At 47.2% G+C, this 23,662-nt stretch overlaps 1 protein-coding gene across 6 annotated transcripts; it reads right to left on the reverse strand.

Annotated features, from left to right (window-relative positions):
* Positions 1-409: 409 nt before the first annotated feature.
* On the reverse strand, positions 410-23,388 carry KIF23 (kinesin family member 23). 6 transcript variants are annotated; one of them, XM_056500124.1, is made up of 24 exons: positions 23,293-23,388; positions 23,069-23,129; positions 21,813-21,941; positions 19,569-19,674; positions 17,914-18,050; positions 17,097-17,206; positions 15,540-15,710; positions 13,740-13,781; positions 11,861-11,973; positions 11,507-11,628; positions 11,029-11,131; positions 10,660-10,739; positions 10,445-10,564; positions 9,646-9,805; positions 8,837-9,004; positions 8,447-8,604; positions 8,045-8,218; positions 7,027-7,206; positions 6,361-6,648; positions 4,711-4,941; positions 3,757-3,839; positions 3,010-3,091; positions 2,037-2,107; positions 410-1,100 (listed from the first exon to the last, which is right to left on the reverse strand). In XM_056500124.1, exons 1-24 carry the CDS (start codon positions 23,301-23,303, stop codon positions 1,085-1,087), a joined length of 2,916 nt encoding a protein of 971 aa, XP_056356099.1. In that variant the 5' UTR covers positions 23,304-23,388; the 3' UTR covers positions 410-1,084. The 6 variants fall into 6 exon arrangements, with proteins under 6 accessions (XP_056356099.1, XP_056356098.1, XP_056356101.1 ...); XM_056500123.1 differs by having other exon boundaries at positions 23,069-23,132; XM_056500126.1 differs by lacking the exon at positions 13,740-13,781.
* Positions 23,389-23,662: the final 274 nt, after the last annotated feature.

The raw sequence follows: 23,662 nt of genomic DNA on the forward strand, positions 1-23,662 counted from the left end.
GGACACAGGGAGTGGGCAGTGATGGATGGGATTTTGGGATGGAATTCCCAGAAAACCCAGGCTGCCCCTGGATCCCTGGAATATCCAAGGCCAGTTTGGGATAGTGGGAAGTGTCCCTGCCCTTGGGATGAGCTTTTAAAACCCCTTCCAGTCCCAATCCCAATCCTTCTGGGATTTGAGGATTCCAAACCTTGGGAAGAAAAGCTTTTCCATGGGCTGGAACCCTTTGGATGGAGGCAATCCCTCAAAATGCTCCCAAAATTCCCTTTGGTGGGAATTTGAGGATAAAACTGTCCCAACCCCACCTCAGGATCCCAGGATTTAACACCCCAAAAAAACACCTTTGCTCCCAGTTTTCTGCTAAACCAGGGAAGCTGCTCCCCATGGAATTCCCTGAAAACCAGGAAGAGGCCTTGGAATAAAAGGATTTATTGAACACCTTTGCAGGACACACAGAAAGACAATTCCCACCCTACCTGTGAGGAAATCCCCTTTTCTTCCCCACCCATTCCCACATGGAAAACATTCCACAGTTTCCCTCACACCCCAGAGCAGGTGGGATGGGAATTCCCACTGCTCCCAGGATTTTGGGTGAGTCTGGAATGTTCTGACAGATCAGTGACACTTTAAATATTCCAAATTCATTCTTGCCAGAAGAAAAATCCGTATTCCCAAGTTTTTCCTGGTCCTAGTAAAATTGGGAATGGCCAAAAACACCCTTAAAGTGCTGGACTGTAGCTTGGAATAGCAGCTGTTGGGCCTCCCAAAAGAGAGGGAGTGACTAGAAAAAGATGGATTTGGGACTGAAAAAACTGGGAAAAAGCTGGAAGAATCTCCCAGGGAAAAGCCTGGTGGCTCTGTCTGTAAGGATCCAGCTCCATTTGGAATTCCAGAGGGACCTTTAGGAGTTCCCTAAATCTATGGGAAAGGACAGATCCATGCAGAACTTCTTTGGGATCACCCATGGAACCATTTCCCAGCTTCCCTAAAAACCTCTGGGAATGAGCACAAAGCAGTTCCTGAGGAGCAGTGGCAGCAGAGAATTCCTCAGGCTGGGAAAATCCAGGATTCCAGCTGGAAAAATTCAGGGTTTCCTGCGCCTGCAACGGGAAAGAGCCACAGAGAATTTTCAGGATTCATCCAGAAAAATTTTGGGAGCAGCCAACCCCCCCATTCCCAGGTTTTTGCCCTTCTAAATCCCCCACTCCTCCTAAAAAATCCAACATTAAAAAAAAAATTTAAAAAAATAAAATCCGAGGTTTTCCTTGGGTTTTTAGGCAGCAGAAGAAGCAAACAAAGGTGGATTCCAATTCCTCAATTCCCTCTTCCCATAATAGGGAATTGGAATCCCAAATAATTGAAATTTCCCAATGGATAATGAAAGCAAGAGGTTAAAGGTGCAGGAGAGGGAATTCAGGGCATTCCCAACCCTATTCCAGTTGGGATTTCAAACCCAAAGTGGGAAGGGCAGCAAAGCTGGGGGGAAAACATTCCCAAATTTTGGAAATGTCAGGAAGGAATTCCAGGAGCACTCCCTTGGGCTGAGCATGGAGCTGGAATTCACAGGGATGTCTCATTAATAATTTGGGAAAGAGGGAATTCTCCACTCTTCCTTAGTGGCTCCATAATGATGCAGTTGGCATTTTAGCAGGAATTCCACTGCAATTCCCTCTTCCCATGGGGAACTGGAGCCCTGAGAAAGTGGAAATTCCCAATTGTAAGAAATTGAAAATTCCCAATCCCAAGAGACTGGAAATTCCCAATCCCGAGAAATTGAAAATTCCCAATCCCAAGAAATTGGAAATTCCCAATCCCAAGAAATTGGAAATTCCCAATCCCAAGAAATTGGAAATTCCCAATCCCGAGAAATTGAAAATTCCCAATGGATAACATGAACAAAAGGTTAAAGGGGCATCTAGGGAATTCCTGCTGCCATTCCTGATATTCCACTTGGGAATGCAAACCTGATATGGGAAGGGCAGCAAAGCTGGGGGGAAAACATTCCCAAATTTTGGGAAGAATCCCGGAGCACTCACTTGGGCTGGGCGTGGTGCTGCAGTCCCGGTCCCAGCGCCGATCCCGCCCTCATCTCCACGGCCACGGAGCACTGGGAATACACCAGAGTCAGGATCTGCCCCTTCCCACCATTCCCAAATTCCAGATGTGTGTTGGGTTGATGTGACAGAAATGTGAATTCTGTCCCATCTGTTACCCCAGCTGGGGCAGTGACCCTGATCTCCTGGCACACATTATCTGCTCATGGGCCATCTTTAAACCAGCTGGGCAATCATCTTTATCTTTCCCACAGCCCATCCTCCCTCCAGGAGATATCTCCTGTTCATGGCCACTGAGTCCCAGGGCATGACTGATAAAATTCCATCATCCCACTGGGAGATGCTCCAGCCAGGGGAGCAGCCAAGCCTTTCCTACCCAGATAAAAACTGACATTTGGGACACCAAGGCACCTTCTTTCCACTGGATCCCAGAGGAAAGCCAGACCTTTGCACATCATCCCTGGAGCTGCAGAGGAAACTGCACCTTCTCCAGGAGCACTGCTGCAGCTGAACCACATCTGCCCCTGCAGGAGGATGCAGCCACCATGGAATGGGACTGTGCCAACACCCTGACTGACTGACGGGTGTCAGCTTGGATTCTGACTCTGGCAGGGCTGGGATTGTTCTGTGTAATACTGCATTTCTATTTTCATTTTCCTGGTAAAGAACTGTTATTCCTAATTCCCAAATCTCTGTTGAGAGCCACTTAATTTCAAAATTATAATAATTTGGAGGGAGAGGATTTACATTCTCCATTTCAAAGAGAATCTCCTGCCTTTACTGGCAGCCACCTGTCCTTGCAGCAGGACAACGGGTTTGGATGCTGAGCCCTGCAGTGCCCAAGGGGATATAGCAGGAAGCGCCCATGGAATGGTTGGGTTGGGATGAGCTGAAGTTGCCTCCCAGCCCGCTCCATCCCAGAATTCCAGGATCCAGGATGACATTCCCAGCTCACCCTGGTTTCCACGTCCGTCCATTCCGAGTCCGCGGCGTCGCCGGTGGGGTCGGGATTGGGAGGGGACGAGCGGCGCTTCCGCCTGGAACGGGAATTTATGGAATTACAGCACAAACCTCATGGAACCTGCCACATTCCAACACTGGAAAACCTCTTTGGTCTTCCTTAATAAATCTTGGATACAGCAGCTCCAACAGCCATAAATTTCTCCAAGTTTATGGGATTTCAAGTTGGATTTTCCCATTGGATCATCTGGCCTGGGAGAGGTTCCACACGGGCACATGGAATTCCCACAATTCCAGAAGCTCAAATTACAGGTTCCAGCATTGGAACCTTGGGAATTCCACAATTCCAGAAAATCAAATGAAAGGTTCCACAATTGGAATTTTGGGAATTCCAGGATTCCAGAAGCTCAAATTAAAGATTCCACGATTGGAACCTTGGGAATCCCAGAAACTGAAATGAAAGGTTTCACCATTGGAATTTTGGAAATTCCAGAAGCTCAAATTAAAGGTTCCATCATTGGAATTTTGGGAATTCTCGAAACTCAAATGAACGTTTCCATGACTGGAATTTTGTGAATTCCAGAACTACAGAAGCTCAAATGAAAAGTTCACAACTGGAACCCTGGGAATTTCAGCTCCAATTAAAGGTTCCATCATTGGAACTCCAGGATTCCAGAAGCTCAAATTAAAGGTACCATGAATGGAATTTTGGGAATTCCAGAATTCCAGAGGCTGGACTCACCCAGTGGGAGATTCCTGCTTGAGGGTCTCGATGTCTGTGAACTGCACGGCCTGGCCCCCTCCCCTGGTCTTGAACACGTCCCCCTGGAATGGGAACACGGCAAGGAAAAGTGGGATTGGGACAGGAACAACACCAGGATTCATCCCAGAATTCCAGCCCAAAGAGATATGGACACAAATTAACTCCTCCCATTTCACTGCCAATGGATTGTTACCTTTTTCCACAGGAAAATGCATAAGTCATGGGATCCCAAAAAACATGGAATTCATGGACCACGGAATCCACAAATCATGGGATCCCACAAACCATGGAATTCCACAAGCCATGGAATTCGTGGACCACGGGATCCACAAATCATGGGATTCATGAATCACGGGATCCCACAAACCATGGAATTCCACAAATCATGGGATTCATGAATCACGGGATCCCATAAACCATGGAATCCCACAAATCACGGGATCACACAAACCATGGAATTCATGAATCATGGGATCCCACAAACCATGGAACCCAACCATGAAAACTCCAAACTAAATTCCAGTGACTCCAACATAACAATCCCAAGATTCCCAAGGTCACCTTGACGAGCTCAGTCTGGATCTCAACCTAGTCCCAGCCCAGAGCACTGAGTGCCACCTCCAGGAATTCCTGGGGTAATTCCAACTAAACTCTGAGGATTCTAACACGAGATTCCCAAGGTCACCTTGATGAGCTTGGTCTGGATCTCAACCTAGTCCCAGCCTGGAGCACCGAGCGCCACCTCCAGGAATTCCTGGGGTAATTCCAACTAAACTTTGAGGATTCTAACACGAGATTCCCAAGGTCACCTTGATGAGCTTGGTCTGGATCTCAATCTTGCCCCAGCCTGGAGCACCGAGCACCACCTCCAGGAATTCCTGGGGTAATTCCAACTAAACTTCGAGGATTCTAACACGAGATTCCCGAGGTCACCTTGATGAGCTTGGTCTGGATCTCCCCGTCGGAGGCGAGCTCCTGGTGGGTCAGCAGGTACCGGTCACACCGGGCCAGGGCTCGCTCGCTGGGCGACTCCACCGTGATGGCCCTGGGCACGCGCGGCTGCAGCAGCGTCTCCGTGGGCACGTGCGACGGCGGCCGGTGATCCACCCAGCGCTCCCCGGCGCTGCGGGAGCGGCGCGGCCGCAGGGGAGCTGCGGGACCCACCTGGGAGTGATGGGAACAGGGAATGGGAACTGGGAATGGTAACTGGGAATCAGGGAATGGGAACTGGGAACTGGGAATGGAAGGGATAGGGGCCGGTGATCCACCCAGCGCTCCCCGGCACTGCGGGAGCGGCGCGGCCGCAGGGGAGCCGCCGGAGCCACCTGGGAGTGATGGGAACAGGGAATGGGAACTGGGAATGGGAACAGGGAATGGGAACTGGGAATGGGCACTGGGAATGGGGGAATGGGAACTGGGAATGGGCACTGGGAATGGAAGGGATAGGGGCGGTGATCCACCCAGCGCTCCCCGGCGCTGCGGGAGCGGCGCGGCCACAGGGGAGCAGTGGGAGCCACCTGGGAGTGATGGGAACAGGGAATGGGAACAGGGAATGGGAACTGGGATAATGGGAGGGATAGGGGCCGGTGATCCACCCAGCGCTCACCGGCACTGCGGGAGCGGCGCGGCCGCAGGGGAGCTGCGGGACCCACCTGGGAATGGGAATGGAATGGGAACTGGGAATGGGCACGTGAACAGGGAATGGGAACTGGGAATGGGGGCCGGTGATCCACCCAGCGCTCACCAGCGCTGCGGGAGCGGCACGGCCACAGGGGAGCCGCGGGAGCCACCTGGGAGTGATGGGAACAGGGAATGGGAACAGGGAACGTGAACAGGGAACGTGAACAGGGAATGGGAACTGGGAATGGGCACTGGGAATGGGGGATGGGCACTGGGAATGGGGGCCGGTGATCCACCCAGCGCTCGCCAGCGCTGCGGGAGCGGCGCAGCCGCAGGGGAGCTGCAGGAGCCACCTGGGAATGGTGGGAGAGAGGGAATGGGAACTGGGAACGGGAACTGGGGCTCTGGGAATGATGGTAGAGAGGGAATGGGAACCGGGGCTCTGGGAATGATGGTAGAGAGGGAATGGGAACTGGGAATGGGCACACGGAATGGGAATGGGGAATGGGCACAATTGCAGGAGGGATTAGAGAAGACATGGCAAGGAAAAGGGAAACACCAGGAAAAACACCAGGAAACACTGGGAAAAGGGAAAAGGAAACACTGGGAAAAGGAAAAGGGAAATGCTGGGTAAAGGGAAATGGAAACACCAGGAAAAGGGAAAAGGAAAAGCCAGGAAAAACATGAGGACACCCATGGCTAGAGCAGAGTGTGGCCACCTCAGAGCTCCCTAAAAGTGGGAATGCTCAACTTCCAAGGAAGCTCCAAACACCAAGAGGGCAGCGAGGGCAGCCAGGCTCAGTCTGGGACCAGCAGGACAAATTAAGAACAGCTCTACTCTATGTTAGGCAGGCTCAAGGGCAGAGAACCTTTAAGCCGGGCTTAGGGTTAGAAAACCTTTAAGCCAGGCTAAAAGGCAGAGAACTTTAAAGCTGGGCTCAACCCCACTAGGCCAGGACTAACCCTGCAGCACGGATCCTCTTCCTGCTCTAGCTCCTCTCTATCCCTGGGCACTTCCAGCACTCGGTTCCAGCACATCCCTCTCCTCCTGGCAGGGCTGGGCCAGGCCGAGCCTGGCTCTGCTCCTGCTTTACTCCTGGGTTTGGGAATGCTGGCTGGCTCGCAGGAAGGGCCTCTCTGCTCCCACTCCAGCACACAGGAGGCCACAGAGATGCTGCTGCAAGAGTTGGAGCGCCTGGGCAGCCGCGGGGCCGCCCGGCTGTCCCCAGGCTCAGCGGGGTCACCGCAGCTCTGGGGAGAAGGGAGAGAGCAGTGAGACACGGGAGACTCCAAGCAAACAGGGACAGAAAAAATCCAGGGGTTTCCCCCTTCCTAAGGATATCAGGAGGTAGGAGAATGGATAAAGAACAAACAGGACAACACGGAATTGAAGCTGCTCCAAACTCTGGGCTCAAACTTCAGCAAGGACACAGGGACAGACAGATCCAGGGATTTCCCGTTCCTGTGGATATCAGGAGGTGGGAGAATGGATGAAGAACAAACAGCAGACAAAGAATTCAAAGCAAGCTGCTCCAACTCTGTAGCTTGGGGGCTACTGATGATTAAAACCCCTGCACTTCATCCCTAAAAATGCAGTTTCCTACATCCAGAAGGGTTGGGGTGACTCACGGGCGCGGGGGAGGGAGACACGGATCTGGGGAGAGGCTTTTCCCGATCCCTCTCCCGGGAAGGCCTCTCTGGCCTCTCAGCTCTGGGCTCAGTGACGATGGCCTTGAGCTGCTTCAGCTTCTCATCCTTCACCCACAGCTTGTTCTGCATCTCCAGCTGCTTGGCTGCCACCCGCCGCTCCTGCAGGGACAGGGAAAGCCGTGGAAAACATGGAATTGCTGAGGCTGGAAAGCAATTCCAGGGTCAGCCAGTGCAAGCTGGGACTGAACCCAGCCTGGAGCTCTGAGTGCCACATCCAGGTGCTCTCCTTGGATATCTCTAAATCTCCCTGGGCAGCTCCAATGTTTACAACTCTTTCCAGGAGGGAATTTTCCCAGTATTCAGCCTGAGGCCATTCCCTCTCCTCTGTCCCTGTTGCCTGGGAGCAGAGCCTGACCCCCCAGCTGCTCCTTTCCTTCTTTCCCTTTCCTTCAATTCCTTTCCTTTTCTTTTTCTCTCCCTTCCCCTCAATTCCACTCCTTTCCATTTTCTCTCCCCCAATTCCTTTCCATTTTCTCTCCATTCCTCTCAATTCCTTTCTTTTCCATTTTCTCTCCCTTCCCTTAATTCCATTCCTTTCTTTTCCATTTTCTCTCCCTTCCCCTCAATTCTCTCCCTTCCCCTCAATTCCATTCCTTTCTTTTCCATTTTCTCTCCCTTCCCCTCAATTCCATTCCTTTCTTTTCCATTTTCTCTCCCTTCCCCTCAATTCCATTCCTTTCTTTTCCATTTTCTCTCCCTTCCCCTCAATTCCTTTCCATTTTCTCTCCTTTCCCCTCAATTCCTTTCCATTTTCTCTCCCTTCCCCTCAATCCCTTTCCATTTTCTCTCCTCTCCCCACCAGATCCACCCAAGAACCTCCACAAACACAAAGACCAATTTCCAACCCCGAATTCCCACAAACCCCCTCCTTAAAACCATCCCTACCCCCCAAAACCCCAACCCCCAGATAACTTTTTGCCGTTTTTCCTGCACTCACACATTCCTTCTCCCACTTGAGGGAGGTCTCAGTCACCATTCCCTGCAGCCTGGCCTCCAGCCTCCTCTTGTCCGACGCCTGCCGCTGCAGCTTCTGGCTCTTGCTCTCCAGCTCCTGCTGCAGGTTCCTCTTGTCCTCCTCGTAAATCGTGGCTGTCTTCTCCAAAATCTCAATCTGTGGGAAGAGAGGAAGGATTTGGGTGGGAACACAACCCTCTGATCCAAGGATTCCTGCTTGTATTTCCCTCCGTTTTCAATCCTAAATCGCTGCTTTAAAAGCTTCACCTTGTAAAACACGCAAAAAATTTTCAGTAAAAGTTCCCCCCAAAATATTTATTCCTGAATTTGCTAAATGATCCATTAAAGAAAAATGGGATTTATGCTCCAAAATGACCCAGCTGACCTTGTACTCCAAGGTTTTAATTTTCTTCTCCAGCCGTTCCAGCTCTGTCTTCTGCCCTGTGATGGTTTTCTCCTTCTCAGCCAGTTTTCCTTGGATATAATTTTCCTTGGATGACACACTGGAGTCAAATTCTTGCAGCATTGTTTTAAAGGCAAGAACTGGAAGATAATTTGGATATATTCTATTTTACCTTTAAACTTCACCTTTATCCCCAGAACATCCAAAACTCTGGTTTTCTCAACCAATCTAAAGCCTAAAATTCCTCACAAAAAAAGGTTGAGACGATCAATCTAAACAAGAAAACTTGGGCAAGGGGGAATCCTTTGAGGAATAATAAGGGCACCAAATCTGAGTTTTGTCCTGATGTTCCAATTTGGGACAAATTCCTACCGTTTTTGGCAAATTCCTCTGCCAGCATCTGCCTCATTTTGTGGCGTTGCTCCAGGGCCTCGATCAGTTTTGGGAGTGTTTGGTCATCGTTGATATCCAAGAGCTCGCAGGGAGGCAGGGGAGGGAAGTTCTGGAAAAACAGCTCAGCAGCAGATGGCTCCTCTGGTCCTGCAGGATTGAAAAAAATCATCAGCAGGATGGGAAAATTCCAAGGGAAAAGGGGCAGGATGGTGGAAAACTGGGAATGATTGATGAATTTGGATACAGGTTTCCAAAGAGGTGATGGATGGGAGAGGATTAAATGCGACTTCCTTGATTCCTTGTTTTACTAAAAGCATGTCCTGAACATCCAGGAACATCCCACAATTTTCTGTCAGGAGCTGGAATATTTGGGCCATGGATTCATCCCAGTCCCATGGAAAACTCCACAAGGACACTGAAGAGGGAAGAGCAGCAGCTCCCAGGGTACTGAGGTTCCTCTGGCACAGTTAAGGCTCAACTGAATTGGTTTAAAATTTAATTCCTAACAGAAAACCCTGCTGGAATCATGGAATGGTTTGGGTTGGAAAAAGACCTTAAAGTGATCCCATTCCATGGGCAGGGACACCTCCCACTGGCCTTGGACACCTGCAGGGATCCAGGGGCAGCCACAGCCCAGCCCAGCCCAGCCAGGAATTCCTTCCCCAATCACCACTCCCTGTGTCTTATGCCTCTCCAACCCTCCTGGGTTAGACTCTGGTAGTGCCTCTAAATATTCCCTGACCCCTTCCCTTTTCCCAGTGAACATTCCCAGGGTGGGACTCCCTCACCTGATCCCACAGGGCCTCCCCTGAGCTCCAGCTTTCGGGCCAGCTCCTCCCGGAACGCCTGGTTCCGCAGGCGCCGCCCCGGCGTCAGCCCGCACAGCGGCCGGTCCACGGGCCTGGCCACCTCCACCTCCTGGGTCATCTCTGCAAAACGCATCACTTGCTGCAGGGAAACAGGGAAAAAACACCAGGAGAACCCGGATCTGGCACTGGGAGAGGTGTTTGGGGGGTTAAATTGGGGAAAGGGGGAATTATCCGGCTGGAATCGCCAGCTACGGTTTGGGATCTTGCAGAAAGGTCCCACCCGAAGAGCCACAAAATTCCACGTGGAATTCTTGGAATAGGAGGGATTGAACACCTAAATATGGCTCCATGGAGTTCTGTGAGGAAGGAAACCTTTCTCACTTATCAAGCAAGGAGAAGGTGTAATATGAAAAGGAAAAATAAGATTTGGAGAACAGATTTATCCCACAAAACTACAACTGAAGCATTCAAACACCAATTATAATTCTTTACATCCCTTGGAGTACAAGAATCCAGGGAAAAACAGGAAAAGAAGAGCAGGAGGGAGTGGAAAAAGGGAATTTACCAGGAATTCTGTGAGGAACAAAAACTGTTCCCACTTTCCAAGCAAGGAGCAGATGCAAACAGGGAAAATAAGACTTGGAGAGCAGATTTATTCCACAAAATTATAACTGAAGCATTCAAACACCAATTAAAATTTCTTATATCTCTTGGAGTACAAGAATCCAAGGAGAAAGAGGGAAAGAAGAGCAGGAGGGGATGGAAAAAGGGAATTTACCAGGCTTTCCTCATAGTCCTCAGCCTTGGGATTCACACACACGATCATCCGAACTTTCCCTTCTCCATCAAAGTAGTTCTTGAAGAGATGAGTGAGTTTGGAATCTCTGTATGGAACCATCTGGGAATAATGGCCAGTGAAATTCCAGTGAGTTTTCCTTATGCAGGTGATGAACTCCAAGGATAATTAAGGGTAATTAGGGAAGGGCTGCCCACCTTGTTTGTTCCGTACAATTGGTTTTCCCGCAGAACCTCGATGCACGTCCTTAAAGTCATCAATGACTGGTTGATATTCCCTAAAAAAAGCAAACACAAGGGGAAAAAAAAAAAACTTCCACGAGCAGCCCTTGGATCACGTTCCCAAATTATTCAGAAGAATAAATTGCCCAATTAACGATATTTGTTAATAATTTCTCTAAATAGCTGAAGTGGCAGAAGTGCTGCTGCAAACTTGTGCTTTCCAAACGGGAAGATTGAAGGTCATCAAATCCTAACACAGCACTTCAAGAATTCCTGGGATTCTTCCCTTGGAGACAGGATTAGCAGGAGCTTAATTAGCAGGGTTAATTAGCAGGGGGTTCCTACCTGCCTCCCGCAGCCTGTTCCCCTCGGCTTTGGTCCTGTTGGTTCTCTCACTTCCAGCCAGATCCACCAGGGACAGCTGGCTCAGGGTGATCTGCTCCTTTTCCTGGGATACAGAAGAAATCCTGGATCCCTCCATGTTCCCTCCAGAGGGAATGGGGGACACCTCATCCCAAAAACCACTTCCAAAGAATGTGTTGGATACAAGCTCAGAGGGGTTGGTACAGCTTTTTTTTGGGGGAAGTTTGGCAAATCCCTTCTGCCTTGGGATTAAAAACTGTTGGATCAAATTCCCAAAATTTCAGATTCCCAAACAAAGGAAGAGGTAAATACCAACCAGCAGCTTCACTGTTTTAAAACCGAATTTATGATTAACTCCTCCAAAAAAAAAAAAAGTCTAAAAAAGCCTCCAAACTTGAGGCACAGGAGCTGATCCCGAGGCAAATTCCATAAAATCCTCCTGGAATAGCCCAGAACTCACCTGGAGGACGTTGTCCCCGTCTGCATCCAGAGGAGCCTGTGCCAGTTTGATGATGAACACGGAGTGGGAGCGGCTGGATTCCCGGTTCAGCTGCGTGTTGGCGATGCGCCGCTTCTTCTGCCCTGCTCACACACCCCAAATCCCAAAAAAATCCCACTGCAATCCCAAAAATTCCCACCTCCTCCAGCAGCATCTCACAGCTGAGGGATATTGGGAAAAGCTGGTGAAACCCTAAATGCACAGAGATGCTCCATCCCTGGAAGTGCCCAAGGTTGGGTGGAGCTGATCCAGAGGAATTTTTTTTTTAGATTTTTTTTTAGGGATTTTTTTTTTAAGATTTTTTTTTTTTTTTACCTCTCCAAAAGACTTCAAAAGCTTCCTCTGTGGATTTGACCTCCACTTCAGTGCAGCCTGTCACGTACATGTTGTGGTTCTGGTCTTCCCGAAGGATTTTGGACTGGGGAGGTCTTTGGGATAAGGGGAAAAAGGGAAAATAAATAAATTCCATTAGGGTGGGGTTGCCTGGGGAGCTTCCTGCCATGCAGATCTTCTTAGAGGGCAAAATTCAGGGGGAAAAAGGTAAAATTTGGAGGGGAAAAATTGCAGAATTTGGAGGGAAAAAGGTCACAAGTCTGAGCGGAAAACGTTAAAAATTCTGATGTAAAAATCGCCAAAATTCTGAGGGGAAAGTGTCCAGAAATTCTGAGGGGAAAACATCAAAAATTCCGAGGGAAAAGGGTCAAAATTCTGAGGGAAAAAGATCAAAAATGCTGAGGGAAAATCATCCAAAATTCTCACTGAAAAATGGTCAAAATTCAGGGGGGAAGGTCAAAAAAATCTGAGGGAGAAATGGTCAAAATCCTGAGGGGAAAAGGTCCAAAAATTCTGAGGGAAAAATCATCCAAAATTCTGAGGGAAAAATCATCCAAAATTCTGAGGGAAAAATCATCCAAAATTCTGAGGGAAAAATCATCCAAAATTCTGAGGGAAAAATCATCCAAAATTCTGAGGGAAAAATCATCCAAAATTCTGAGGGAAAAATCATCCAAAATTCTGAGGGAAAAATCATCCAAAATTCTGAGGGAAAAATCATCCAAAATTCTGAGGGAAAAATCATCCAAAATTCTGAGGGAAAAATCATCCAAAATTCTGAGGGAAGAATGTCCAAAAATTCTGAGGGAAGAATGTCCAAAAATTCTGAGGGAAAAGATCAAAATTCTGAGGGGAAAATGTCCAAAAATTCTGAGGGAAAAAGATCAAAAATGTTGAGGGAAAATCATCCAAAATTATCACTGAAAAATGGTCAAAATTCAGGGAAAAAGGTCAAAAAATTCTGAGGGAGAAATGGTCAAAATCCTGAGGGGAAAAGGTCCAAAAATTCTGGGGGAAGAATGTCCAAAAATTCTGAGGGAAAAAGATCAAAAATGTTGAGGGAAAATCATCCAGAATTATCACTGAAAAATGGTCAAAATTCGGGGAAAAAGGTCAAAAAATTCTGAGGGAGAAATGGTCAAAATCCTGAGGGGAAAAGGTCCAAAAATTCTGGGGGAAAAGGTAGAAAATTCTGAGGGAAAAACCATCCAAAATTCTGAGGGAAGAATGTCCAAAAATTCTGAGGGAAAAGATCAAAATTCTGAGGGGAAAATGTCCAAAAATTCTGAGGGAAAAGATCAAAATTCTGAGGGGAAAAGCATCCAAAATTCTGAGTGGAAAATTGTTAAAATTCAGGGGGAAAAAGTCCAAAAATTCTGAGGGGAAAACATCAAAAATTCCAAGGGAAAAGGACCAAAATTCTGAGGGGTGGGGAAAGGGTCAAAAATACTTAGGGAAAAAAATCCAAAATTCTGAGGGAAAAGTGGTAAAAAATTCTGAGGGGAAAATCATCCAGAATTCTGAGGGGAAAAAGGGTAAAAAATGCTGAGGGAAAAATAATGCAAAATTCTGAGGGAAAATGGGCAAAATTCTAAGGGGAAAAGGTCAATTCTCCATCTAAAAGCTGGAAGAGGGAATACAGGACATGGACACACAGCCAGGATTAGTGACACTCCAGCTATTCTCTAATTAGCAGCTATTTAATTGCAATTAATTGCTTTGGTGGCAGCTATTGCTTTTCTACAAGCACACAGAAGCAAGGAGAACATTTCCCAGGAAAGCAAGGAAAAGCAGGGAATTTTCTGCTTCTACTCAAGGAAATCAGCAGTGGAATAATGGGAATAAGACATTGGACACATACACAAAGTCTCCATTTCTCACAGGAGTGTTGCAACTGTTCCACCTACCAAAAAAATGGGGAAAAAAATTAAATCCTTGATTTCTGCCTCAAATCCACCCTTCTTCCAGAGGGAGAAATAATCCCAAATATTTTTATTTTGGTTTTTTTTTTTTTTTAGGATGGGCTTTGGGAATAAGCACCTTTTAATATTTTTCTTTTTATGTTTCAAATTCTAATTAAAAATTTTAATGCTTAAAAAACCATTTTATTTTAAAATGCTTTTAAACACTGAATGGTTTTAAAAGCATTCCCAGAGATTCAATTCCTTCTGGAATGAGGACCCTGGAGACAGCTCCCAGTTTGCTTTGCCTTTGTTAGTCTTTGTTAATCAACCACTCCTTAATTAACACAGGACTGAGGGGCTCCTTTAATGGAGTTGGAATTTCAATCCATGGATTCCAAAAGGAATTTGCAGATTTTTCCTGCTGATTTTAGACACCACAAAATATCCCTAAAAATTATAATAAAATATCCCTAAAAAATACCCCTAAAAATCTGGTTTTCTGGGAATTACCCCTAAAAATTATCAAAAATATCCCTTTAAAATATCTCTAATAAATATACTTTTAAAATATCCCTAATTTCTGGTTTTCTGGGAATTACTGATCTCAATAATATGGAATAATATGGAAACAAACCAGTGTTTTTCACTATTTCCAGAGAAAAAAAGCTATGAAATGGTTTGTTCCAAGTTGAAATCACCTGCTAGAATAGATTGGGAATTTTAGTGGGATACAATTGCTTAATTAATTAAATATTTGCTTATTAATCACCCAGCCTAACGAGGAAGGGAGCACCATGGCCATCAGCACTGAAACATTCCTGTCTGGATTCTTTTCCATGTGTTTTTAACAGTGATTCTCAGGAATTCTGAGCCAAGCTCCCTAAGGTTAGAACCAAGAAAACCATGGTGGAAATCCTAGAAAATCCTCCTAGGATTGGGAATCTAGGAATTCTCAGCCAAGCTCCCTAAGTTTAGAACCAAGAAAACCATGGTGGAAATCCTAGAAAACCCTGCCAGGATTGGGAATCTGGGAATTCTGAGCCAAGCTCCCCAAGGCTAGAACCCAAAAAAACCATGGTGGAAATCCTAGAAAACCCTGCCAGGATTGGGAATCTGAGAATTCTGAGCTAAACTCCCTAAAGTTAGAACCAAGAAAACCATGGTGGAAATCCTAGAAAATCCTCACAGGATTGGGAATCCAGGAATTCTGAGCCAAGCTCCCCAAGGCTAGAACCCAAAAAACCATGGTGAAAATCCTAGAAAACCCTGCCAGGATTGGGAATCTGGGAATTCTGAGCCAAGCTCCCCAAGGCTAGAACCAAAAAAACCACAGTGGAAATCCTAGAAAATAATCCCAGAATTGCTAAGGTTAGAACCAAAAAAACCATGGTGCAAATCCTAGAAAATCCTGCCAGGATTGGGAACCTGGGAATTCTGAGCTAAACTCCCTAAAGTTAGAACCAAAAAACCATGGTGGAAATCCTAGAAAATCCTGCCAGGATTGGGAATCTGGAAATTCTGAGCTAAACTCCCTAAAGTTAGAACCAAAAAACCATGGTGGAAATCCTAGAAAATCCTGCCAGGATTGGGAACCTGGCAATTCCCAAACTCCCTGGGGTTTGAGGGGCTCAAAGCAGGTGGTGGATGTCGGAGACGCTGCAGGCATTGTCCTCATCCCCTCTTCCAGAGCTCTGGCGCTGATTCCCAAGGCCAGGCTGGGAAATTCCCGGTTCTGGGACTGGGAATGCCAGACTCACTTGGGTTTGATGGAGTCGAAGGGAGCCTCCTCCAGCAGGTCGTAGATGTAGTTGTTGTAGATCTCGATGTAGGACACGAAGACGCCGTAGACGTTGTCCTCGTCCACCTCCTCCGCCCGGCAGCGATCCTGCGCGTCCATCATGTCGGCGAATTCGGGATCCAGCTGCCTCCTGCCGGGACAAACAGTTTGGGATTCGGGATTCCTGGGTAGATCTGACAGGGTTGGGTGGGGAAATGTGGGAAAATTCTGCTTTTTGGGGGGTCCTGTGCAGGGCCAGGAGCTGGAATTCCATGGTCCAGCTGAGGGAATTCCATGGTCCAACATAGGGAATCCCATGATCCAACTGAGGGAATCCCATGGTGGAAATTCCATGACCCAACATGGGGAATCCCATGATCCAACTGAGGGAATTCCATGGTTGGAATTCCATGACCCAACATAGGGAATCCCATAATCCAACTGAGGAAATTCCATGGTGGAAATTCCATGGTCAACTGAGGGAATTCCATGGTTGGAATTCCTTGATCAACTGAGGGAATTCCACCGTGGAAATTATCCAGCTGAGGGAATTCCATGCTTGGAATTCCATGATCAACTGAGGGAATTCCATCGTGGAAATTATCCAACTGAGGGAATTCCATGGTTGGAATTCCATGATCAACTGAGGGAATTCCACCGTGGAAATTATCCAACTGAGGGAATTCCATGGTTGGAATTCCATGATCCAATATGGGGAATCCCATGATCCAATTGAGGGAATTCCATCATGGAAATCCCATGATCCAACTGAGGGAATCAATCCCATGATCCAGCTGAGGGAATTCCATGACCCAACATGGGAAATACCATGATCCCACTGAGGGATTTCCATCGTGGAAATTATCCAACTGAGGGAATTCCATGACCAAACATGGGGAATACCATGATCCCACTGAGGGAATTCCATCATGGAAATTCTATGATCCAACTGAGGGAATCCCATGATCCAACTGAGAGAATCCCATGATCCAAATTCCATGATCCAGCTGAGGGAATCCCATGGTGGAAATTCCATGGTCAACTGAGGGAATTCCATTGTGGAAATTCCATGATCCAACAGAGGGAATTCCATGGTTGGAACCCCATAATCCAACTGAAGGAATTCCATGGTGGAAATTCCATTGTCCAACTGAGGGAATTCCATGGTTGGAATTCCATGATCCCGTGGAGGGAATTCCATGGTGGAAATTCCATAATCCCATGGAGGGAATTTCATGATCCAACTGAGGAACTTCTATGGTTGGAATTCTGGGGGAAAAGGTCAAAATTCTGAGGGCAAAAAGGCTCCAAAACTCAAGAACAAAAGCTATGGAATGGTTTCTTCCAAGCTGAAATCTCCTGTTAGAACAGCAGGAATAGATTTGGAATTTCAGTGGAATACAATTACCTAATTAATCAAATATTTGCCATTCTTTCCTCCCAATTTTTCCTTCATTTCTTCAAGAGAAGAGCCTGAGAGGATTGAAATCCCCTTTCTAAGGAATAAATTCCCTCTGCTATTCCCAGAGTCACTCACTTCCCAGCTGGAGTTTTTGGGGTGGGCAGGGCTTCTCTCCTCTGGCGTTCCAGCAGAGCATCCACCTCATTCTGCACATCCACCCCGTTCTTGTCATCCAGCTTGAAAACCTGAGGGAAAAATCAGGAATTTCAGCCAATTCCAACATCCAGGTACTGGCCAACAAACAATTAATTAGTCTGATTAGGCTGCTATTAATTTATTAATATCATGCCCCTCATTGGTGCTCGACCCAGCAAGATCTGACACAAAGAATTTGCAAAATAATGTTTTAGAAAAGAATTTCAGATTATTTCAGTATATTATAGGCACACCTTTGGAAAAATATCCCTAATTTCATGAGGAGACAAATAATTTTTGGTTGTATGGGAATTACTGCAATGAAGTGGAATAATATGGAAGTATGGAGCACCAAACCTGTGTTTTTCACTGTTTCCAGGGGAAAAAACAAAAAAAAAAAAAAAAAACAAACCATGGAATGGCTTCCTCCATGTTGAAATCACCTGTTGGGACAGCAGGAATAAATTGGGAATTTCAGGGCGATACAATTGCCTAATTAATTAAAAATATGGTTATTAATCACCCATCCTAATGAGGAGGGGAACAGTACTGAAATATTCCTGGCTGGATTCCTTTCCATGTGCTTTGAACAGATTTTTCCTAGGATGGGCTTGGGGAATAAGCACCAAACCATGGAATGGTTTAGAAATTCATTCCCTTTTGGAAGCAGGAGACTGGAGTTGGGATTTTTTTCCTCTTCCAAGCCTTGCAGTGGCAGGTTTGGAGCAGGGATTTGGGGCTGTGGGGAGTCACTCACGAATCTCTTGGCCTGGAAGGGACCAATGCTGTTGAAGATCATGGCCAGGCAGCGGGGCAGGAGCCCCCCATCCCCAGGAGATCCTGTCATGGTGTGGGTCTTCCCACTGCCTGTCACTCCATAGGTGAACAGGAGACCTGGGAATGCAGGGAAAAGGGAGAAATCAATGGGATAATGAAAATTAAAAATAAAAAAATTCCACCTCAAATATTCCACATCATCCAAAGTGCTGAAGGTCACAGCTGGGAATATCCAGGACCTTTTCCAAGAGTCACAAACCAGCCCTGGCACATCCATGGAATATTCCAGACTGGATGGGAATATTCCACTATTCCTGGGACAGTGGAAGGTTTCCCTGCCCATGGAATGGGATGAGCTTTAATGTCCTTCCCATATAATTGATGGTTTAGGAAATGATGATTTTTTTTTTTTGCCATTCGTTGCTTTTTTTAGGAGTTGAAAACCTGCTTTGCTAAAAGCCCCAAAATTCTAATTTGGCAATTTGTAATTCTCACAGACCACAGGAAAATTTGGGAGAGCAGGGAGAAGGATTTGGATGCATAATTCATGGAATTCCAGAACAGTTTGGGTGGGAAGGAACCTTAAAGACAACCCCATTGCCAAAGGCAGGGACACCTCCTGCTAAACCAGGTGACTCCAACAACAACTCCATGGCACTGGGTCATCCATTCCCATCCCAGGATTCCCATTCCATAAAAGCTTCCAAAGGAATGGCTCCTCCAAGCTGAAATCCCCTGCTGGAACAGCAGGAAGAAATTAGGAATTTTAGTGGGATAAAATCACCTGATTAATGAAATATTTGACTCATTTTTGAGAAGTTCAATCCCATTTTGTGTGAGGAGCTGAGCCACAATTCCAACCAAATTTCAGGAGCACTGGATCATCCCTTCCCACCCAAACCATCCCAGTAAAAAAGAGTTTCTGAGGAAATTACTCCCTCCAAGTTGAAATCCCATTAGAACAGCAGGAATAGATTGGGAATTGTATCCTACTGAAATTCTGAAATTAATAATATTTGCCATTTTTTTCCCAATTTTTCCTTCCTCTCTTCAAGGGAAGAACCCAAGAGAACTGAAATCCCATTTTGTGTGAGGAACTGAGCCACAGTTCCAACCAAACCTTGGGATCATCCATTCCCATCCCAGGATTCCCATTCCATAAAAGCTTCCAAAAGAATGGCTCCTCCAAGCTGAAATCCCCTTAGAACAGCAGGAATAGATTGGGAATTTTAATGAGATACAATTACCAAATTAATTAAATATTTGACCCATTTTTGAGAAGTTCAATCCCATTTTGTGTGAGGAGCTGAGCCACAATTCCAACCAAATTTCAGGAGCACTGGATCATCCATTCCCACCCAAACCATCCCAGGATTCCTATTCCAAAAAGAGTTTCTGAGGAAATTTCTCCCTGCTAGAACAGCAGGAATAGATTGGGAATTTCAGTGGGACAAAATTCCCTAATTAATTACATATTTTCCATTTTTTTTCCCCAATTTTCCCTTCATTTCTCCGAGGGAAGAGCCCAAGAGAAGTGAAATCCCATTTTGTGTGAGGAGCTGAGCCACAATTCCAACCAAACCTGGGGAATGGTGAAATCCTGGGAATGGGGGACAGGACAGGAACTCTGCTCACCATTTTTGCCCCTGATCAGATCCTCCACCAGAGGTTTGGCCACCACATCAAAGAGCTCCTTCTGCACCACCAGAGTGCCAAAAACCTCCTTGAAGGAATACTGTGTCTGCCAAGAGAGGGAAAACCATCCTGGAATTCCAGCTCCACATCCTGCAGTGGATCCCACAAAGAACAGAATTCCCAAATCTGAATTTCTCCCCCCAGAATCCAAGCAAAGGAAAACCCACTGTGGCTAAAGTGGAGCTGTTCCCTCTTAAAATTGGATTTATTTGGGATTTTTTTTCCAGTCCAGCTTCAGTTTTCAAGTCTGGAATTTCAAGCTGGTTTTATTTTTTAAATTATTTTAATGAATTTTGAAAGGAATTTTAGTAGTCCTGAATTTCAAGCTGGTTTTAAATTGTTATAAGTTATTTTAATGGATTCTTAAAGAAATTTTAATAGTCCGAAATTTCAATTTTAATGAATTACATTAATGAATTTGAATGAATTATAAAATCAATTTTAATAGTCCTAGGTTTCAAGCCAGTTTTATTTTTTAATTATTTTAATGATTTTTAAAGGAATTTTGGTAGTCCTGAATTTCAAGTTGATTTTACTGTTTTTAATGAGTTATTTTAATGAATTGTAATGAATTTTAATAGGAAATTTAGTAGTCCTAGATTTTAAGCTGGTTATGGTTTTTAATTAATTCTTTTAATAAATTTTATTTTTTTAATGAATTATTTTAATGAATTATAATGAATTTTGAAATTAATTTTAATATTCCTGAATTTCAAGCTGGTCTTATTTTTAATGAATTATTTTAGTGGATTGCAATGAATTTTGAAATTACTTTTAACTTTAGATGGACACTTTCCCACCAAAACTCTTCCTTAGGGAAATCCCTGAAATCAAAGTTTCTGGACAAAACCTCATTTAATTAAATTAACATTTCATTATTTAAGTTTGTCTGCTTTATTTAAACCTTTGAAGACCCCTTAAGGCACTTCCCATAGGAATTTTCCAGCTGAAATTGGAAACAAAATATTTCCCTTTCCACCTGGAGAACCTGTGGATTCCTTACCCCTGGAATGTGTAAAGTTGGATCAATCTGGGATGCTGGGAGATTTCCCTGCCCATGGAATGAATATGTGGGAATGGTGCTTCCCACATATTTGATGGATTAGGAAGTGATTTTTTTTTTTTTTTTTTTGTCCTGGATTGGTTTTTATGGTTGCAAAAATTTGGATTCCCACAAACCATGGGGAAAACTAGGAGAGGAGGGAGAAGGAATTCATGGAATCCCAGAAGGCTGGGCAGGGACAGCTCCCAATAATCCAGGATGTTCCAACATGGCTGGCGGGGATGGGCCAGGAATTCCAGGCAGGAATTTGGGGGCAGGAATTTGGGGAATTCCGGGCAGGAATTTGGGGCAGGAATTCAGGAATTCCAGGCAGGAGTTCCAGACAGTAATTTGGGGAACTCCAGGCAGGAATTGGGGAATTCCAGGCAGGAACTGGGGAATTCCAGGCAGGAACTGGGGGAAGGAATTGGGGAATTCAAGGCAGGAATTGGGGACAGGAATCAGGGGATTCCAGGCGGGAATTGGGGGCAGGAATTGGGGGAACTCCAGGCAGGAATTGGGGGCAGGAATTTGGAAATTCCAGGCAGGAATTTGGGACAGGAACTGGGGGCAGGCAGGAATTTGGGGCAGGAATTCAGGAATTCCAGGAAGGAATTGGGGGCAGGAATTCAGGAATTCCAGGCAGGAGTTCCAGACAGTAATTTGGGGAACTCCAGGCAGGAATTGGGGAATTCCAGGCAGGAATTGGGGAATTCCAGGCAGGAATTGGGGAATTCCAGGCAGGAACTGGGGAATTCCAGGCAGGAACTGGGGACAGGAATCAGGGGATTCCAGGCGGGAATTGGGGGCAAGAATTGGGGGAACTCCAGGCAGGAATTGGGGGCAGGAATTTGGAAATTCCAGGCAGGAACTGGGGGCAGGAATCAGGGAATTCCAGGCAGGAATCGGGGAATTGGGGGCAGGAATTGGGGGAACTCCAGGCAGGAATTGGGGGCAGGAATCTGGGAATTCCAGGCGGGAATTGGGGGCAGGAACTGGGGGAACTCCAGGCAGGAACTGGGAGCAGGAATTTGGGAATTCCAGGCGGGAATCGGGGGCAGGAATTTGGGAATTCCAGGCGGGAATCGCGGGCAGGAATTTGGGAATTCCAGGCGGGAATCGGGGGCAGGAAGGCGGCTCACCTCGCGGTACTCGCCGTTGCGGAACACGCGGAAGCCCTCGGGAGGGTGCAGCTGCACCGTGGTGCTGTTGATGACCTCGATGCAGCACTCCTGGTCCGAGCGGCTGAGCGGCCGCACCCGGCAGTACACCTGGGATGGGGGAGCAAACCAACCGGGAATGAGCCCGGGAATGGGGGAATAAACCGGGAATGAAACCGGGAATGGGGGAATAAACCGGGAATGAAACCGGGAATGAACCCGGCAGTACACCTGGGATGAGGGAACAAACCGGGAATGAAACTGGGAATGGGGGAAATAAACCGGGAATGAAACCGGGAATGGGAGAATAAACCGGGAATGAAACCGGGAATGGGAGAATAAACCGGGAATGAAACCGGGAATGGGAGAATAAACCGGGAATGAAACCGGCAGTACACCTGGGATGAGGGAACAAACCAACCGGGAATGAAACCGGGAATGGGGAAATAAACCGGGAATGAAACCGGGAATGGGGAAAATAAACCGGGAATGAAACTGGGAATGGGGAAATAAACAAGGAATGAAATCGGGAATGGGGAAAATAAACCGGGAATGAAACTGGGAATGGGGAAATAAACAGGGAATGAAACTGGGAATGGGGGAAATAAACCGGGAATGAAACCGGGAATGGGGGAAATAAACCGGGAATGGGGGCGAGAAAAAACCGGGAATGGGGAAAACAAACCGGGAATGAAACCGGGAATGGGGAAAATAAACCGGGAATGAACCCCAGAGTACACCTGGGATTGGGGAAATAAACCAGAAAAGAAACTGGGAGTCCACCTGGGAATGGGGAATATAAACCGGGAATGAAACTGGGGAATGATCCCGGCAGTACACCTGGGACTGGGGAAAAACCGGGAATGAAACCAGGAATGGGGCAAAAAACCGGGAATGAAATAGGGAATGGGGAAAATAAACCGGGAATGGACACGGCAATACACTTGGAATTAGGAAAAACAGGGAATTCCCACCGGGAGGTGGGAATCGGGGAATTCGGGATGAGCCCGGCAATAATCCCGGGAATTCCGGGAGGTGGGAGTCAGGGAATTCGGGATGAGCCCGGCAATAATCCCGGGAATTCCGGGAGGTGGGAATCGGGGAATTCGGGATGAGCCCGGCAATAATCCCGGGAATTCCGGGAGGTGGGAATCAGGGAATTCGGGATGAGCCCGGCAATAATCCCGGGAATTCACGGAGGTTGGAATCAGGGAATTCGGGATGAGCCCCGCACTCACCCCCACCGGGTCCTTCAGCGCGGGGTTCGTGGCTTTCTTCGGCCTCCGCGGCGTCTTGGCCCTACTGAGGGGAGAGATCCGTGAGGGGACACCGGGAAAGGACGAGAGAGGGTGAGGAGAAGCGGGAAGCGAAGGAACCGGGGGGAGCCGCCCCATCCCCGGGACCCCCATCCCCACCCCGGGGACCCCCATCCCGCCGCCCCGGGGGTTGCGGAGCCACTCACGCCGCCTTCATGTCGCGGCTGCTGTCGCGACAGGGCCCGGGGCTCGCGCTGAGGGGCTGCCACCGAGCGGCCGCCGCGCGCCCGCCGCAATTCAAATCCGGCCAATCAGCGCGCACGCATCCCGTGACGTCATCACGCACCCATCTCCATGGCGACGCCGAAGGGGCGCGGCTCGAGGCGCGAGCGCCCCCTGCTGGTGGCGGTGGTGGAGTGGGAGGGACCGCAGGTTCGAATCCCGGTCCCGGCTGATCCCATTTTTTTTTCTCCTTTTTTCTCCGCCTAGTTCCGATTTTTCAGGAAAACAGGTGGAACGCAGATCGTTTGCAGGGCCAGAGCTTCCCTGTGTGCCTGCCTTGAGGTGAATCAGTCA

The sequence above is a fragment of the Oenanthe melanoleuca genome, chromosome 10, assembly GCF_029582105.1.
Source record: "Oenanthe melanoleuca isolate GR-GAL-2019-014 chromosome 10, OMel1.0, whole genome shotgun sequence".
Taxonomy (NCBI): Eukaryota; Metazoa; Chordata; class Aves; order Passeriformes; family Muscicapidae; genus Oenanthe; species Oenanthe melanoleuca.

Excerpts from the sequence above, each read along its gene's own strand:
- KIF23 (XM_056500123.1), bottom strand. Across the intron at positions 18,051-19,568 it reads TCTGATCAGGGGCAAAAATG|GTCTCCTGTTCACCTATGGA; the intron begins GTGAGCAGAGTT and ends CTGCATTCCCAG. Across the intron at positions 11,132-11,506 it reads ACGGGGACAACGTCCTCCAG|GAAAAGGAGCAGATCACCCT; the intron begins GTGAGTTCTGGG and ends TCTGTATCCCAG.